Source organism: Ciconia boyciana, chromosome 13, assembly GCF_034638445.1.
Source record: "Ciconia boyciana chromosome 13, ASM3463844v1, whole genome shotgun sequence".
Taxonomy (NCBI): domain Eukaryota; kingdom Metazoa; phylum Chordata; class Aves; order Ciconiiformes; family Ciconiidae; genus Ciconia; species Ciconia boyciana.
This window is the reverse complement of record NC_132946.1, coordinates 16,596,755-16,616,457: the sequence shown is the minus strand read 5'-3', so window position 1 is coordinate 16,616,457 and position 19,703 is coordinate 16,596,755. Positions and strand designations below refer to the sequence as shown.

General features: G+C 39.7%; 1 protein-coding gene across 2 annotated transcripts in view; it reads right to left on the bottom strand.

Moving 5' to 3' along the window:
* GTF3C1 (general transcription factor IIIC subunit 1) overlaps positions 1 to 19,703 on the bottom strand; it is a 44,750-nt gene that overhangs the window by 19,030 nt on the left and 6,017 nt on the right. Inside the window, exons 7-20 of one of the 2 annotated variants that reach the window (XM_072878495.1) lie at positions 17,549 to 17,707; positions 16,780 to 16,895; positions 13,682 to 14,006; positions 11,683 to 11,894; positions 10,844 to 10,983; positions 8,966 to 9,119; positions 7,880 to 7,983; positions 7,475 to 7,656; positions 6,836 to 7,111; positions 6,444 to 6,589; positions 5,930 to 6,027; positions 4,235 to 4,331; positions 3,281 to 3,458; positions 1,739 to 1,874 (exon numbers count right to left, since the gene is read on the bottom strand). In XM_072878495.1, coding sequence (XP_072734596.1) covers positions 1,739 to 1,874; positions 3,281 to 3,458; positions 4,235 to 4,331; positions 5,930 to 6,027; positions 6,444 to 6,589; positions 6,836 to 7,111; positions 7,475 to 7,656; positions 7,880 to 7,983; positions 8,966 to 9,119; positions 10,844 to 10,983; positions 11,683 to 11,894; positions 13,682 to 14,006; positions 16,780 to 16,895; positions 17,549 to 17,707 — 2,323 coding nt within the window. The remainder of the gene's footprint in view (positions 1 to 1,738; positions 1,875 to 3,280; positions 3,459 to 4,234; positions 4,332 to 5,929; positions 6,028 to 6,443; positions 6,590 to 6,835; positions 7,112 to 7,474; positions 7,657 to 7,879; positions 7,984 to 8,965; positions 9,120 to 10,843; positions 10,984 to 11,682; positions 11,895 to 13,681; positions 14,007 to 16,779; positions 16,896 to 17,548; positions 17,708 to 19,703) is intronic. The other variant, XM_072878496.1, reaches the window with a different exon arrangement.

Genomic DNA, 19,703 nt, shown 5'->3' with positions numbered 1-19,703 from the left:
AAGAGAGATGCTCCTTCCCTTAACCCTGTTCCAGAAGTAGCATGACAATAATGCTTTTCCATTAAGTTTTGATCCCTGATATTTAACGACTGAGCTTTCAGTTTAAAGATTACACCCAGAGCAACTTCATTATTGTTAACTAAGTTCCAATGGCCATGTTAAACTCTGATCTCAGCACTATTCCTGCCACAGAACTAGACAAAATACCTGCTCAGATGAAAAACTTTCTCAGGACAACTGTGGGGAAAATCTTACACAGGAACTAAAGGCAATCATAACGCTTTTTCACACTGACTGTCAAGCACTGGTCTCTCCAGTTTTCTAACAGATACATTAAAGCTTGTTTAAAATACACATATAAGCCAGAAAAACAATGCACTGCAATTCTCTCCCTGGAAAGAGGGTTAAACTAACAATGCATAGCATGTAATGGATGAACTGGTACCCTTCACAAATGAGCTGTTTAATTATTGCTGTGGTGTTACAGTGCAGAATGAAAAAAAAAAAAAAACACAAACAACTTTTTTTTTTTCCTTCTTTATAAAGACGACATTTTGCAAGAAATCATGGAGACAAACTTAGTTCCTCAAAAAAAAAAAAATCAAACTATGAATGAGCTTTACATATGCAGCAGACACGACAGCTCTGACAATCCAGTAATAACACCAAAGAGTGTTTTTGAAATCCTGTTTCGCCTTATGAAAGATTTTTTGAAAGCTACTAGGAAAAAGTTATTTCAGTCAAGCTTTCGATAGACAACTCTTTCATCATAACATTACACCATCAATTAAATCCAAAAACTGTTTCTTGACCTTAAAGATGTTGCAGTCATCTCCAGCCTAACTGCAAGGAAACACCAGATATCCAATTTAAAAGATTTTTTATCATACAACGGAGACCATATGCGAAAGCTGACAAGCGGACTGAACAGAATTTTTTTCTATCAGCAAGGATCAGTGGAATTAGGTTCCCTCAACTCCATTGATTTTTTTTTAAGATAACTTGATATATCTACCTCTAACACTGAACTAACTGAAAATACTTTTAAATAGACTGTTTATTAAAACATAATAGAATATTGACAAAACTAAACCACAGTGCACAATACAAGAAGTACAACCGGCATTCTGCACAGCTGTCACAGGTTGTAAGTATACAATCCTCTCAAGTATTCGGGCTGTGATCAGGCAGAAGATGAAGTGCTCCAGAGATCGCTTCCAGATTTCACCAGTATACACCAATACCATATTAAAAATTAATCTATAAACAATGTGCAGCAAAGTGCAACACAGAAGGACAGAATTCAGAATGTGACACTGCAGAGCTACTGAAGCTACAGGGTACTTGAGATATCATGATATAAAGCACAGGAACAGAGAATCTTCAAATTTTTCCCTTGTGTTAACTGTACTTAGGAAGCAGCCCTTTCCTCTCGACTTTGCTTTCCCCAGGACTCTTGCAACACACATCTGTACTACTCTGGAAGGAAATCCAAGTCTATTTTTCCCATTCCTCCAGCATAAAAACCTACTTGGCAGACAAGTTACTTGCAAACATGATACCTAACTACACATCTTTTTAATCAGATGGCCTCTGAATTACAAAGAAAAACCCCAGAACACTCCACTGAAATGCCAGAGTCTTAACTGCTTTTGCTATTGAGTAACATCCTCAAAACGTGAACAGTTCTTTTTGCCCGCTCTATTCAAGCAACAAAGCAAGGATGAAGATGACATACGTGGTATATTCCAACATTGCACACTTTCGTTCCAGATTGTGTTTATCCACTGCTGACTCTTGTTCCATTTCTACATCTAGTGCAGTCTCTTCCCCTTGAAGATTACTTCTCTTTGAACGAGGACAGCGGACAACTCCTAGACATACAAATGGTTTTGACTATCAGCGTGAGAAGTAAGACTTCAACCCATTTTCAATCCACCCTGCTACGGCAAACTACTGCTCCCAAACAGGACTAACATTTTTACCACTTCTAGATAAAACATGCTACCTTCTCACAGAGGCTAGTGGTGTTCTAGTTAACTTCCAGTAGAAGGCACTAACTTGTCCACAATTGTATTCAGGGCAGAAGTAATGGGAGACTGGTACCCTTAATAAGGAAAAAAAAAATTGAGCAGTTCACCGATATTCTAGGCATGGATCACAGCCTTTCAGATATTCAAACGTGGCAAGAGTCCTCAAGAAATGATGCGGCAGGTTGTGACTGCTGAAATACAGCGTTTTGCATGTCTGACATCTTCATGTTGGAGATACATTTAGGATATAGCAGAGGAGTCACGTGATGGTTTTATAAGAACAGAACTCAAAGGTAGGAAAAAACCCCAATTTCTGACTTACTACTGCTTTTTAACTGCCCATGCTACAAAGACAATAGGGCAGGACTGGATCTCAGGCAGGTATCTGATCTAGAGGCTCAATATAAATTTAAATCCAGCACAGAGCAATTTTTCCCTCAAGGCTCAACATGGGAAATACTTAACTGGAACACAACAAAGCTTCCACAAATATGCGAACTGGTGAAATAATATCATTCCCATATTTTGGGGCTAAGAGTAATCATGGTCTGACTAGCCTGCAAAAGCTGCAACACAATTGACAAATGTGTAAGGAGCTGTTTGCAGATAACTGCTTCAATGCAAAGTAAGGCAAAATTATGAACAGATCTTTTACCTGGCTGACTAAATTACAGAAATACAGCATAGTGTTGTTTAAGGTTTCAGAAGAAATCGCTTACCTATAGGTTTGGTTTGGGTTTTTTTCCCCCCAATAATGTATACTTGTTGCAGCTGTATATCCTACTTAAAAATGTAAGAGAACCAAACACAAAAATAAACTTAAAAAAACTGGGGTGCATAAACTCCCTTAACTTCCACTTCTCATCTAACTCAAGCTATCTATCAGAAAGTTTAGCAACATTTTTCTAAGGAAAAGGGATCTCTGTTTAAACTAGTAGAGAGCTATGGCAAAAATATTCTAGTAACTATTTTCAAAAAAGCTTTTTCATAGCTGGATAAAATCTTACAAGGCTATTATCAAATTTGATGCTTCTAACAGGACAGCAATGTTTTTCCATTAACACTGCTCTGAAAATGTCAAGTGGATGTCAACTTCATAGAATTATATGGACAGAAATTCTAGCTTTTTTGATGCACAAGGCAACCAGACAAGAGAACAAATCATTGGAAGTGACAAAACAGAGCCTGCCTCAAGTTTTAGGAAAGGAGGAGGAATTGCAGTATAAGAATGTACAGTTATACCATACCCAATGGTGTGTTAAGGCAGACACACTGCAAATCAAACCAGAAGTTTTCCACATCCTGCATGGTATTCAGAACATATAAGCGTCTCTCAAATGGGCGGCTACTTTGAGCCAGGTTATAGTGGGGGTCACAGATAGTGGTATCAACAATCACAGCATTTCTCTTCATATACACAAAGACCTGTCAAATACAGTATATTTCAGGCTGGCAGGTAAAAACCATTGAAATCGCCTAATTTACAGGACACACAACTTAATCTAGTTTAGGACTGCTTAGCATTTTCTCAGTCTTTGCTGTTTTGAACCAGTACTCTTGATAGAGGACACACCCATCCCCACCCTATTGCACTGTATTCCCAAACTTCCCTTGCCAGCGATCCAGAAGTTTCGCTTCTAGATTTAGAACGGTTTCTTTTCCCCCTTGTGCACAGGATATTCCAAGTTTCCACAGAGAGCGACTATTTCCTACAAGCTCTCATTCAGGATTTGAATAGATGTGTTTTGGGGCCAAATTATCTTTCTTATCCTCATGAAGTATATGTTGGGACTGCTTTCTCCTTTGCATGTGCTCTCTATTTACAAAAAGATGTGTACGAATGTCATTATTTTACTCTGATCAGTGACTTTATTCTGTGTCAGACATCCAAGGCCTAACACCTTGATGGAAAAGAATGTGGCATGCTCATTTTTCATAAAGTGCTGCCAGTCTGGAACCTCCCAGATCATTATTGCGTGCAACGCTCAGCATTATACATTTGAATAGTGTCTTTCCAGAGAAAGAGGTAGAAATTATCTGCACGACTTGCAATATGTCACTTGGAACTGGAGGTTTGCATATACATCTGAAACATCAGTATTTTACTTAACTATTTAAGGTAATTACAACCCCCAAATCTTGCATTTGTTTCACTGGACAAAAAACATGAAGAATAACGGCTAAATTTAAAAAAAAATTACCTGGTCTTTGTCTTGAAACTTCTCTGTTGGGCCAAACTGTATCAGTCCCATATAACATAATCTTTGAAGGTTTTCTACCACTGAAAAGATGTACCTCCTGCAGCAATATTAGGAGTATTACAATCAGCACTCATGAAAACATTAAAAATGATACCAGAAAACATGCTATTTTAATGCAGCAACCTGAAGTCTCAGGAAACCACTGCTTTTTTGAAATAGTGAGTTTTAGAATTTCTGAAGTGTTATTTTTGTTTGAATTGTCAGCCTGTGGAAAACATATAATATCCCAAAGCTCCAAATTTCCTTTCCTCAAATCACAAACACAATATTTTAGCCAAACACTAACTAAAATTTTGCTAGCAAAGACCTAAATTAGCCAGAAATATCATATGTAAAAATTAATTAAACAAGGTCAGAACACCAGCAGATCTGCAGACAATTTCATGTTATGAAAAGAAGACATGAGTAAGAAAACATGACTGCTAAATATGGGCTGATAAGCCTTCACATGTGTACATATAAAGAACTGGGCAATGATCCTTGTAGTTGAGGTTGTTTACTGCTCCAAGAAACTGCTTTCAGTTGCTTATAGCTTTGGCAGAGCAAAAAGCATAATATTTCCCATGCTGTATATCTACTTATATGGCAAAACTCTGGAAGTTGCAGGAAACTTCTGCAAGAGTTAGTTTCTGAGAGAGAGTTTGTCAAAAATTAGCTTCGCCCACATTTAACTTCACTAAGATCTAAGTTTTTCTGTGCACTTAAATGGGAATTGTAATTTGGCAGGAGTTTTCTCTAGGGCTCTAACAGATCACTTGACAAGCCCAGAAATATTGAAGTAAATTTGTCCGAGTTAGAAGTTTTAGTGAGCGGGGGGCAAAGAGACAACATGGTTCTATGTCATACTGTTTTGCACAAACCTATCAGATGGAGCCTACAGATTTCAGAAAATAGCATAAATCCAGTTTCCTTGTTACTAAGATTTAGCAAGTAATAGGTTAGGAATTGCAAACCTGAGCTGACCACAAGTCTTGGCAGCTGATATTGTCTAGCACTATTCACTCACCAATGACACGTTTGCAGGTTTGCAAAATGTTGTATAAGCCTCCGACCATCCAAATCCATGCCGTTAACAATGACTTCCTGGGGAAACTAACATGGTGCTGTTGATTCCATATATACAAATCACTTTCCTTTAATTTTGCTTTCCCTTCCTACCTTCAGTCCAATCTCAATTTTTAAATCTCCTAGATGAGGAATGGCAAACAATAGCAGACATGCCACTGAGAGCATGAGTAGAAATTGAATGGTATGTATGAGACGCAGGAACTGAGAAATGTGGCATCTTCTGAAAGATTTATGAAGGACAGCAACATTTACTCTATTAAATTCTGAATTTAGCAGCAGTCAGGAGTGTGTTTTATACAGAAGTAACATCCTGCTGATGAGTTATGAAGGATAGAACCTCCCAGCTCTCAAACACTGCTTGACAGCATGCATGAATATTGTTTATTGGTTTCTTATTACCTTCTATTTGGGAGAGAAAAATACAATTTGGCACACTATCCTTAGAAGATTGATGATCCTTGTCTTAAGTAACAAAGTTCTCTTTGACACAAACAGGAAATAACTGAGAAAACAGTCAACCACTGCTGTTTCCTCCCCAGAGCCATTTACTTTGACTCATCTGCTTACCTTTTGTAGAGAAGCTGCTGTCGGACTGACCTTGGAAGAAATCTGATCAGAGTGTGCTTTTTTAGCGGATCATTTAAAAAATCTTCCAGACCATCCACCTAGAATTATTTTAGAAGTTAATCAAAATGCAAAATATAACTATCCTTTAAAGTATCAAGCTTTGCTACCAGAACTGTCTACTGAAATATTTTCTAAGGAAATGTTACTGCTTTTGTAAAATGCTTAAACATTATTCTTGTTAATCAACAAGGCAGAAGATTCTGTGAGATTATAAAAAGGTCTTTGCAAAATATTAGCTTAAGAATTTGCAGTATTACAGGGCTATACATTTTTTTCAGCATAGCTGCAAAAGCAACTAACTTTTCTGTAAAAGACCATCAAGAACCAAAGTGTCTATTCTCTGATGGCTAGTTTTGTTAAAATAGACTAAGAGGATATTTGTTACTGCTTATAGTTACAGTTGATATCATCAGACTTCAAAGTAAAACAAATGTGAAACAAAAAAGCACTATACCTTGTAGCTGACTTGTACTATCTGAACAAAGAGTGAGAGAGGCAAGCAGAGAAGAATGTCACTAACAAGAGCCCATCCAAATCCAAACTCTCTGTGAACTGGGAGAGGAGGGACATAGCGCATCCATGACACATCATCCACATACACTAGGAACAAGAAGACTGGCTTATATTCAGACAGGACAAACCTAAGAGTCATACTAATAGTTTTACTGTGACTGTTCAAGCAGAACACATTTGGCAGTTCATAGCCTAGAAATCTGAAAATCTAAAATGACCTGAAAATTATCTAAATCATTGATTTTCAATCTTTTTTGAAGTAGACTTTTACCTTTTTGTCAGTGTTGAACCATGGCAAAGCCTGTAGTAAAGTCAGGATGTGCCACTTCTTACCTGTTTGATTAGACAACTCTACTTCAGTCTCCTGTGCAGAGATTTCAGGATTCACCACAGTTGTCATAATTTCTAAGGTCCCATCTGGTTGCGCTTCAAGTATAGCTGCATTCACATCCAGCCCTTGTTTGCTGCCTTTTTTCTCACCATCACTACCTCCTTTTTGCTGTGCTCCATTTAAAGGGTGTCCATAAATTAAGTACCAGAGGAACATGTGGACCATTCTTAAACGGGGCATTTTGGGAAGAAAGCCAAGAGAACGCCCAAGTCCTGGAACTGGGAGGGAAGATTAAGTAACAAACAGAAACAAAAAGAGGATTAGAATAGGAGAAATAGCTACCTCTGCTAAACTGATGTGAAGAAAACTGGAAGGAAAGATGGGCAGTTGAAAGTAAATATAAGTTACAAATATTTAGTAAAGAAGTAGTAGTGAATACAAATACTCCAGTTCACAACTGTAAAAAAAATAAGCAGCTAAGAAAACATTGGACAGTGAGATTGCTTTTGCATAAACCCAATTGTTCTTCTATAAAAGAAGAAAAAACCCACTTGTATCTTCGGAGAGCCCAACATCTGAAAGTGATTATTAATAATAAATGGGAAAGTGAAAGATGACAGAAAACCCAAAGTTAGCTGTACCTGTAACAGGGTGATAGTTTTTTAGCTGTGTTATGCCCATTTTTTCATCAGTTTTTCTTGCCCGACTATTATCAGCTTTACATGAGCTTTCTTGCGTTTCTCCTGAATCAGGAACTGCATCTTGCCCCAGGTTTTCTTCCTCAGCATGGTTCTGGGACGTTGGTGTCTGGGGAACTTTAATCCTGTATTAAAACCACACAGCACTTTGGTAAAAATTAAGCAGAGTTCAATTCCTCTTCTCTCCTGACTTCAGGAGATATTCAGCATCTTTGTACTTCCATTTCTCTGTTGTTAAAGAAGAGATTTTTCTTTTCCTTACTTCATGTTTATTTCCTCTGCATGTTTTTGCAGGTACTAGATAAGCCAAGTTCCCCACAAGCCATCCAAACCATCACTGCAACTTGCCTGTTTGCTGTGCTTGAATTGGAGATTCGGAAACGCACCTGCTCAATGGCACTTTTTACAAGGGGATCATTAGGACTCACTGAAGGATGCACAACAAACTCTACCTGTTCAGAGCAGCAGAAAACAAACAAAAGGTATTTACGGAGATATTGGCTCTTAATCAGCTGCGTAAATTATCAGAGATTAACAGACAGTTAATTAACAGCAGCCACAACGGATGAATCCTTTGAAGGTTTAATAATTCACAGAATATGAACACTTTTGGATCAAAACTCCTGTTGCTAGTTTGTATTAAGCAAGAGGCCAGACCATATGGTCTCTGTACCAATAAATGGTTAATGTCATTTCTACAAATCTCAGGTTTTTTGGTTTTTAAAATCTGAAATATTTGGGGAACAAACACTTCAACTTGCAAATATTAGGCTGAAAGGGATAAACGAAAAGCCATACCTCATAAGACCAAACTAATACATAGTGTTGCTAAAAGTACACACACGATTCAGATTAGTAATATTTCATATGTGCTCGACAGTAATTATGCAGCAGGTAATTTTCAATAGATTCTCTCCCTGCTTATGAACATTTCACACTAGAGTAACAATGACAAGTCTCAGCTTTACAACTACAGACATCTTCCACAAACCTCAATCACAGTGGATTTTTGTTTTTAAAAAAATAGATCATGTTCTATAAATTTCAACTCGGAAGCTAACTTAGGATTTCTCATATATTCTTGGCTTTCAAAAGAGGATTAAATAGAATTGCGTTGCAGCCTGACAGTGCAGGGAGAGAACCATGAATTGCATAACTGATAAGCAGCAGAACCTCTCAGAAGGGAGATTCAGAGACTTTGATCTCTGGACTATTCCTTGGTCTCACAATTATCTGCAGCACAATAATTTAACGCACTAATCTGGTTTTCACAGTAGCTTAGTTTGGGACATGTAGCTTCTGGGCAGCTCAACTGTGGGCTCTGCTACAAAAAGTAAAGGCATCCATATACTTCAGTAAAAAGGCCCAAAACATTTTGACAAATCACAAGGTTGTGAGAAAAGCTGTTTCTGCTGCCAGGGTTTGTGCAGTCACCTTTTTACTAATCCCATCTTGAATGACTGTAGTACGATAGAGTCTGAGGAGTCCTTCTCGCGCAAGCTTCTGTACCAGTCGTACAATAGACTTCTTGCAGCATTTAGTGGAAACACCTTCTTGCTTCTCTTGATCCATGACCATTTTCTGAAGCCTAAAAGATGCAAAAAATAGTTTGCTTTTTAAGCCCAGCAATGCTCCAAACTGCTAAAGCCGTTTGTTAGAGGATGTGGAGTGAATGGATATTACCCTACTTCTAGCAATTACTGCTCACTTTTCCCTTTTTCTGTAGATAACTGGTAACTTAACTTTAAATTTCAGCTTTATTTTCTTTGTAATCAAGCTTATCCTTTTTATGTGAGGACTGCTGTTCTGATGACAGCAAATTCTCAATGCCAGATTTCTCTGTATATGGCTATATAGTGCAATTATGAATCCAGCCTCCCTAAGGTCAGGAAAACCTACAGCTTAAGTGGTGATTAAACATATGCAGTTTATATTTCCACTTGTGATCTCAGTTCAGCTTGGGGCAGAAAGAGTTTACTTAGTGGTGTTCTGAGCTCAGAAACTATACATGCATTCACAATATAGATACATCTATCCCATCACTTGAAGCCAGCTCACTTCTTCCCTTGTAGCAGTCTGCAGGAGTGCACTCACACCCTACCCTCCCAATGCCTGTCTTCATGCATTTTTTCACAAATGCCCCAGGCCCTATTTTTGACTCTTTCAATCCTGGAGAAGGATTGACTCTTTCAATCTGAAAGAGATACAGAAGAGTATTAAGGGAATGAGGCAATAAGTGAATGTACACATGGACTTCAACTTTTTCAACTTTTTCCTGGTAACTAACATAATTGGAGTGACAACACCAGCAAATTTCCTTGGCAGAGATTGGGGAGGGGCAGAACTTTCACCAGTTCTGGGGGAACCTGTAAGCTTCTGAAGGGGACAGCTGAGACTTGAAATATCTTCTGAGCCTACACTTGGATGTGAAAATCAATCAGTGATGAAGCTGGTGCCAGAAGATATTTGCAAGATGAAGCTGGTGCCAGCTGGTGCCACTTAGTTCAACTAGGTGACAGAAGATTTCAAAATTCTCAAACCAGAGGAGAACAGGCCATGATTTCTTACTAAATTCCAGTATCAAGCAGGCCTGTGTGTATTTACATGCCAGGATCTTATGTGCTAACACAGAAGATGGATGGTGAGGTCATATTTGCCACAACAGAGCCCTGCTAATTTGGAAGCTGGGACCCCAGGAGAGCACCAGAATTTCCATTTCTCTATGAAAGTGACTCTTAAAAGGCTGAAAGATGTTATAACATTCAGGGAAGTATCTTTAGTGCAGACAAGGCAAGTCATGAGATGACATAAAACCATCCCACGTAAAGTTGCAAAGAAAAGTAATCTTTGAGCACCCCACTAGAATCCTAGTGACCAATGATGACTGACATGAAGATATGAGTCTCTACAATGAATGACAGAATAACACAGGAACTATTTTTGAAACCATACAGAAATAAAACTTATGCAGATGAAAGAATCCTCAAGCAGGGAAGTGCTATATCTTACTGGCATATCGTGAAAGGAAGAAAAAAAGTTCTCTGATCTCTATTTATGGGACATATACCATATAAAAATTCACTTGTATAATTCTCTGTACAGAACTATTATTTCTTCCAAACAGCTGATTAATTTTTAAGATCCAGTATAACTGCAACCCCTCCCCCCCTTCCACGTGCCAACATTATAGCATATAGTGCCATCAGGGACAAGAAAAGCCACCAATGGAATAAGCACACAGCATTGCTAAAGTAGTGCTTATGCTACCAAAATGCATCAGGCCCCCAGTACGCTGTTTTCAGACAGACTCACGTGAACAAGCTTTCAATTAGCCGGAGGTTTCGAACAGCTTCCACAATGAGATTTCGGCGCTTCAGCAGCCTGTACGTTTCGTGAGATCTCTCCACTGCTGTAGCTTTGGAACGTTTTTCCTTCTTTTGGCCACAAGTCTTCTAATGCACAGTATGGAAAAAATAAAAATTTCACGCGTGCTACTCAATGTCTTTGGCCTAATGCTGGTTCCTCACACAGTAGCAGCTGAGGAATTCAGAGTTTTGATGTATTTATTTGTAACAAACTAGTCAGATGGGGATAATCTTTTATAGCCTCTTCACAGGCAGGGAACCAAGGCAGAAACTAAGATTTCCATGCTGCTAGATGCAGAGATTTATGCACTTTCTCTGGCCATCCCACATTCTGAGCCATTTGGACTTGAGAGTTTTGGCTTAGAAAGCTGGTAACTGCCTTAACATCATGCTGAGTCCAAGCCAACATCCTGTCTCTCAGAAAGGCTTCTTGTCCCAGGCTTGGTCCTGAGCAGTGAAGCTACACAACTTTCATGTCAAAACCCATGTCTTGTGTGCACAGACAGACATTAAGTGATGACACGTGTTACGTCAACACAGGGAATTTGGAGAGCACCAGGGATCTAACCCAGAACTGTATTTTGGACATCTACCTTCCTATCTCCTGGAATAATTTTCAATTATAACCACAATGCAGCCAAAATATGAATGTACTTTGAAATTAAATTTAAAAAACCCAAAACAATCCCATAAATGAACACAAAAACTTGAAGTCTTGTAGTAAAAGTACATAACTTAGCTCAGACAGCCATACCAACAAGAAAATATTAAGACATGCGATCTTACCTTAGGGTCTTCAAGTCTGACCTCCTCAACGACAGCCACATCCATGTCTTCATCAGGAGAATGAGCACAGGTGGAAAGACTGGATTCCTGCTTTAGAGTTTCCAAAGCAGAACTCTCCCCCGAAACATTGTCTGGGAGCTCTTCAGACTCTTCAAGAATTTGAGGGGAAGGCAGCTTCTTCCCCTGAGACTTCACAGCTGTTGGCTTTGAGCCTGGTTTAAGAGCAAACAGCCTTGTAATTGTCCTGCTCTCACAGTTTCCTGTAGATGTTCAGCTTCTCTCTCCATAAAAGGCCTTGCCCCATCCACCCAGGTACTTAAAAGCATTCTGCTACATTTTTCGCATATTCTTCTACCCTGCTAGAAGCAGTGGTTTGATCATGAATGCCTGCATTCAGCCTCCAAAAGTAAAGGTTAAAAAAAAAAAAAAGGCGAACTCCCTGTCATCAAATAATTCTCTCCATGCAGAAGCCATTTCATAGGCAGAATTAGAAGACCATGAAGGGCCAGATTAGCTTATCCAGAAACTGCTGAAGAAAGGAGAGATTCTGTTACAAAGATTCTCAAGTTCTGCCAGAAACCTGACTTTTCTGACTCAAAGCAGAGTGAGAACAAGGATTTAGTATTACTCCAAAGATAATCTACATAAGAAATGGAGATCTGTTCTCCTCTCTTCCCCTGGAGTTTATCAGAGAAGTTGTAGGAACATTCAAAAAGTTAAAATAAATAAAATAAAAAAAGAAACCACCATATCAGCTTTAAAATATGTTCCCAAAAGGCTGGTAGCTTGCACATTAAGATGTTCCAAATAACTAAAGAAAAAAGATGAAGCAATAGCTTCAGGAGACAAGACATTTTTGTTACAATATGCTTAGGTGAGTAAGGCTGTGGGTCAAGTCATCCCAAGCCTATTGCTGTTTGAGAGTATTTAGTTACCATCTTATCTGGTCTCAGACAAGAAGTCAGTGTATTACTCTATTTAAACTCATCCCGCTTGAAGGTTTGCATCAGTACATGAACAAATACATTTTGCACAGACTCTAAAGCTCAATACCAGACATTTCCAACTGAAAAAAAAACACTTCTAAAAGGGGAAGAATTTTTATATGTTGCAATTAAAAAAAAAAAGTTAACTGGCTGGTCTGTCAGTTCCTGTGCTAGTTCCCACATCTAAGATGACATTTACATATCCAATGGAATGAAATGATGCGTTTTAATGAGAGGCACAGCCTGCCTTTTTCCTTAGTGAGAAAGAAAAAAAATATTTCAAGAGATACAAAGTGTGTTCAAATCCCTTCTGAAGTCTTCAAAGACTTTAAAAGCTAAAGCTCTACCAAGACGGTGCTCTCTGATGGGCACAGCCTGAGCTGTAAGATATTTTGAAAAACAGAGTCCATGACAGATACCTTGTCAGTTCATGACAGAACATCCAAGGCAGATATAAAATTTACCCAAGGATGCCGTTTCTCTCGGCAGCTTAAGCCAACCTGACTGCTAGCAACCACGGTCTCCCCACTATGCTCATTTTTAGCCACACAGTCCTGCTTCCTTCCTTGCACCAGTTTGGGAATTTGTCTGACCCTCTGCAGAATCATTTCAGCTCTTCAACCACCAGAAAAATAACCAAATATCCAAGGAGCAAGGTGTGTGAGCCCATTTCATTTGCATGGGGAAAAGGGGAGGAAAGACATGGGGGTAAGGAGAAACAGACTTTCCCAGTGACTGGGGATAGTCAGAAATGTTCTTTGGTGCACACAAACACCAGAGCACACTTCAGCCCTAAGAATCTCCAGAGATTACCACACCTACAATATTCCAAAACATAACACTTCCGGTGGAAAGAAAACATCAAAAAAGCATGGAAATAATCAAATAAGTGTAAAAATAAGTACATGATCAAAAACTTTAATGGAAGCTAACAGCATATAATATTTTCCTTTAATAAAAGGATCCATAAGAAAAATGTAAGCTTCTTTCCAAATTTCAGAATCATGACCTACCTTTAGCTTGTCTTGACTGATGGGTATCATCTTGGAAACTTAATTTCAACAGAGAACCAGAGCTGGCCTTCTGACCTTTTCCTCTCTTCTTGCCATCTTTCCCTTCTTCTTCATGGTCAGACTCTGAGACCAAAGTATCATCTTCTCCAGGAGACACATCTTCCACAGGTGGGGAATCTTCTGGCACTAGAGCCAAAGTAACTGTAGCTAACTGCTCACTCCTAGCCTTCTCTCTCTCAAACTGACGGTTTAAATCACTCTCCTCTGCAAAAATGTATGAAATATACTTGGTTGTCCTTTGCCGACCTTCATCCTCCATAAAACCCTAAGGAAATAGTTGGAACATTATTTTACCACCTTACTTCTCCATTCTTGCAGTCTGTTCTCCAGCATCAACAGTGGGAAAAATTTCTAACTGCTCTCCCCTCACATCAAAAGATATCATGTTATTATCCTTCTTTTCTAAATAACAAAAACGTTGACTAACCTTAACATACAGAAATAAAAAGAAATACCATGTTTGAAAAATAAATAAATCTGCATTACCTGCATACTAGAATGAAACACCTACAGTATGTGGGATGTAGAAAAGTCTAAGGAAGAACAAACTGTATGTATTCAGACTGGCAATAAATTTTTTTCAGAAAAATAACTGCAATGTAGAAGCTACCAGAGTGAATCACACTTAAGTGGAACTGCTGATGCCCTGCCTACTACAACAGGTGCTTCCAAGTATCTAGAAACTCAAACACTTAGGCTATCAATAAGGGAAGATTTCGTCTTCACAGTTGACTTAAGAAAAAGTACGTTTAGATATTCCAATGGTTTATATAGTTTGTTTGGTTTTAATTCTACAGAAGTTTTTACCAAATGACAAGGTCTTAGTAAAAAAAATTCTCTGTTGAGGGAAGATGGCAATTATCCTGCCTTTGTGGAAAGGGGCAGGTGGGTGCATGCGAGAAGTGACAGCTGAATTTGTTTGTCTTGTTGAAATGAAAAAAAAAAAAAATTGAAATATCTGGAAATAAGCAGTTTAATCACTATAATCTCTACAAAAGTAGCTGTGTTTTTCCAGAATTTACTGGCATTTTCAAAAGTAGATTGATGATTTTAAATGTACAGGGGGTCTCTGACAAGATCCTTCAGTAGAGGATCTTGCAAAATAGAAGTTGTCTTACAGTAAAAATTTAAGCAAAGTGGCTATTTTGAGTTGAGAGACATTTACGTGGATCTCCTTAAAGTACCAGCCCCCAGGTTACCTGGGTTACCGCTGACTACAGTGAATGACTTCAGTAAGTGGCTGAGGCTAGGTGAAGCAGGGTTGAGACTCGTTTCTCTGCCCCGTCTCTTTTTGGAGGACAGACCTGCTTCATGGTGCAGGGAACAGCGTTTCTCCGGAATGCTGTAAAGTGGTGTCCAGCAGAATCCCACGCGCTGGTGTGGATCACCAGAACATGCACTCGATACAGATAGCAAATATGGGGCCACATGCATTTTTCCCCACGATCTTTATTACTTAAGCACTCAATCACAAACCTATGTAAAATACTTGTACATCTGGTCCATCAAACTATTAAGTGTCAAGGCAGCTAACCAGGAAACAATAAAGTAAAGATACGCTAGAAGAGCAGATATGCTACATTCTGACTAGCCCTAAGTCTTCAGATTACAGTAGGTTAAGATTTTACAGAATCACAGAATTGTATAGGTTGGAAAAGACCTTTAAGATCATTGAGACCAACCGTAAACCTAACACTACCAAGACCACCACTATACCATGTCCCTAAGCACCTCATCCAAACATCTTTTAAATACCTCCAGGGATGGCGACTCAACCACTTCCCTGGGCAGCCTGTTCCAATGCTTGATAACCCTTTCAGTGAAGTAAAATTTCCTAATATCCAGTCTAAACCTCCCCTGGCACAACTTGAGGCCATTTCCTCTCGTCCTGTCACTTGTTACCTGGGAGAAGAGACCGAACCCCACCTCTCTACAACCTCCTTTCAGGTAGCTGTAGAGAGCGATAAGGTCTCCCCTCAGCCTCCTTTTCTCCAGGCTAAACAACCCGAGGTCCCTCAGCCGCTCCTCATCACACTTGTGCTCCAGACCCTTCACCAGCTTCGTTGCTTCTTGGACACGCTCCAGCCCCTCAATGTCCTTCTTGTAGTGAGGGGCCCAACACTGAACACAGTATTCGAGGTGCGGCCTCACCAGGGCCGAGTACAGGGGCACGATCACTGCTCTAGTCCTGCTGGCCACGCTATTTCTGATACAAGGCAGGATGCCATTGGCCTTCTTGGCTACCTGGGCACACTGCTGGCTCATATTCAGGCAGCTGTCGACCAACACCCCCAGGTCCTTTTCTGCCTGGCAGCTTTCCAGCCACTCTTCCCCAAGCCTGTAGCGTTGCATGGGGTTGCTGTGGCCCAAGTGCAGGACCCAGCACTGAGCCTTGTTGAACCCCATACAATTGGCCCCAGCCCATCGATCCAGCCTGTCCAGATCCCTCTGCAGAGCCTTTCGACCCTCAAGCAGATCAACACCCCTGCACAACTTGGTGTCGCCTGCAAACTTACTGAGAGTGCACTTGATCCCCTCATCCAGATAGTTGATAAAGATATTAAACAGGACTGGCCCCAACACAGAGCCCTGGGGGACACCGCTTGTGACCGGCCGCCAACTGGAGTAAACTCCATTCCCCACCACTCTTTGGGCCCGGCCATCCAGACAGTTCTTAATCCAGTGAAGAGTACACCCATCCAAGCCATGATCAGCCAGTTTCTCCAGGAGAATGCTGCGGGAAACCGTGTCAAAGGCTTAACTGAACTCTAGGTAGACAACATCCACAGCCTTTCCCTCATCCACTAGGCGGGTCACCTTGTCGTAGAAGGAGAAACTTTTTGAACACTTTTCTTATATACCTTTTCCTCAACTGAAGTCGTACTCTTTTCAATCTTACCAGGACTCTTTCACTGTCAGTTCTCAAATCCCTGCCATTTCTATTGTCTGAGGTTAACAATGCTATAACATATTACCACAGTAACCACAATTGTAACTCCAGTTTGATAAGTGTCTCAATTATTTTATTTTAACCTTACCTTGACAACTTTGTACCTCTCCAGAAGACGACAGAGCATCCTTGCTTCTAGCTTCCCCACATTCATAGCCAAGCGAATTTCTGCCTGAGAAATACCTTTGGTTCCCCTACTTTCAACTGTTTCAGAAAGGAAAACCAGAAAATCTCTCAGGGAAATAATCTGACTGAATTATATATAATACATTTGTATATACACTCATATTTGCTCTGAACAACTGTACATGCCAGAATATAAAGTTTAACATTCACCTCTAACAACTAAAGACATTTTCACAGACATACACAATATACAGTCAAATCCTGTCATAAACCACAATTTTATACGAAGCAGTGTCCCAGCACTGCTTTGTGTTTGAAGTTGATAGCTTCAGATTAAAAGCAGGGGTGAATTTTTCCCCCGACAGCTTTCTGCAGTCAGATATTCATTTCTCCATTATGAAAGGAAAAGTAGGAGAAGAAGAAGGAACACTGTTTTCTTCATCACCTTTTCTCATGCCACCACAATGTCCTGTTTCTACCATGCTGTCTTATTTTGGTGGCACTGAATAGTTGATAAGCTTCCAGGGACAGGATAACAGGTGGCAGCACCTATAGCTCCAGCCTAATCTGAACATAAAGCTCATCTTTTCCATGAAAAATTGACACTTTCTGATATATAAAAAGCAATTAGAACTTAAAAAACCCCACCACAATATATACCTTTCTTTTATACATACAAAGACTAAGAAGGCAATGTGAAAAGTCTTTAGCATGTCTTACTCATCACCTACTTAGCTCGTAAGCCTGGGTGAGCATATCCCTTTCACAAACAATATCCACAGGCTGAACAGCTTTTGTGATGATCTCTTCTTCATCATCATCATGATAATCTTCCATTTTCTTCCGAAATTCCTTTACTAATTTAAGGCAACGGACCATGACATCAGTCCCTGTGAACATGAATGTTAGTGACAATTCTGAACAAAATGCAGGGCGTGTGTGCATGTTTAAACCATTTTATTTCTTTCAGCAGCACAAAGAAGTAGCAGTGCAATGGGGAACACAAAAGACAACTGCTTATTTCTAGGAAAGGTTTGCAACAGCTTTTCCTTACATACAAGTCTATCAAAATACTGACTAGCTGAATTTTTGAGGTGCTCCCAACCTTCCCATCTGTGTCAACATTAGGACTGCCCAATACAGTGATTTGAGTGGAGTGGAAAACACTGCAATAACAGGAGAAATTTCAATAGTACAAATAAATCAATGAAAGGAGTAAGTGCTGATCTACAGTATTACATCTTCAGAACACATATCTGACTGTAAGATCACTCACTGGGTATAAAATCCCTCCTTTCTTTCTACAGATAAAAGCATTTTTTACCTTCTATAAATGCAAATCACATAATGAAAGAGAACCGTATATTTGAAGGTACAATAAGCTACCTGGTCACAAAACTGTTCCTTAACACAGCATTGCCTTTCCTCAGCAAGTGATCAAAGTGGACACCGGCTGGTGGGCCCTATCAGGTGCTGCTGCCAGTTCCCAGTATTTAAAAATCCCAGGACCAAACAGAACTGTTAGTTTATCATATGTCCTAGCACCTTCTATATTTGTATGCATGCATGCTGGAGGAAGCATACACCAAACAACTAGCAACCTGAAGAAAAGGATCAAATAGAAGAGTCACACCCCATCCAGTAAGGTCTTACAGCACAACTAAAACGTACCGTTATGTTGCATAGTTCCAACATCACTATGAGAAGAGGTTCTTCTCAGCCTTTGTCTGCCGATTCCACACTTGCTGTCAGTTATATTATGGAAGCCCTATATGCAACCATGTAGGAGCAGCAAAGCTTCGAGATTTCTTGTCCAAAGTCCTAACCTACTCTCCCTGCACCTAGGGAACGGCTAGGTTTGTTAACATGTATGGTGTACTACAATTATATGCAATGAAAATGGAGACACAAAATCTAAGGTTTTTGTATACAAGGGTAGAACATGCTGCTGCCCACCAGCCACAAGAATCTCATACATGATTCAATTCCACATTTTAACATGTTACTGTGCGCTAGCTGTGCTGTAGTAACTCTCCACCTACTTTACCCTTCTTGGATCTCACAGGAGAGCAGGGACAGATGACTTCAGGAGAGCTGTAGCGATCTTGCTCCTGATATAAGGATGACCCACTATCATCAGTGTCATTCAGCTAGTCCCGAACCATTCAAGAGACCAGTGGTAAGCTAGAACTAGGTTACTGTACATTCCCAGCTTATAAAGTTGGGGTGATTCAGCAGCTACTGCAGAGGTAGCCAATCCATCCTGCAGCAGTGGGTGGGAACATCTACAGCCATCTCTACTCCTCTGGTACAGCCCTGCTGTGAAAAATGCCAGGTGAAGGCTCTAGTTGAAATCATTAAGGTTTCAGTTAATGAATTTTATCTTATGTATATATATGATCAGTTACTGAAGCCTAGCTGCCATGAAGTTAATGCACAGTAACTTAATTATGTGCCTGAGCTCCAGGCTAGATGATTCCATTATTTTTCCTCAATCTGAATCCTTTCTCTGCCAGTACCCTAAGATACTGCTTAGGATAGTAATTAAGTGCTGACATTTTGGTAGGGCTGCAGGCACTGTTATCACATCCTCTGTATTTCTACAGCCTATTAATTTTCACTTGAAGCAGTATTTGGGAAAAAAACCCAAAAAACCAACAAAAAAACCCACCAACCAACCAATTCTTTTTACTTTAGCTCCTGCTGCCCAGTAACGTGCTTCCCATAGCAGATGCTCTGGCTTCGTCCTCAGTGTGTGCCACATATTTCTATTTGCTCTCCTGTATAACTCCAGAGATTAAACTATCTTGACCTCTGATGAAAATCAGCTATTATTAATTCATCCTAGTTTAATACCTAGTGTTCTTGAAGGCATTTATGTGGATT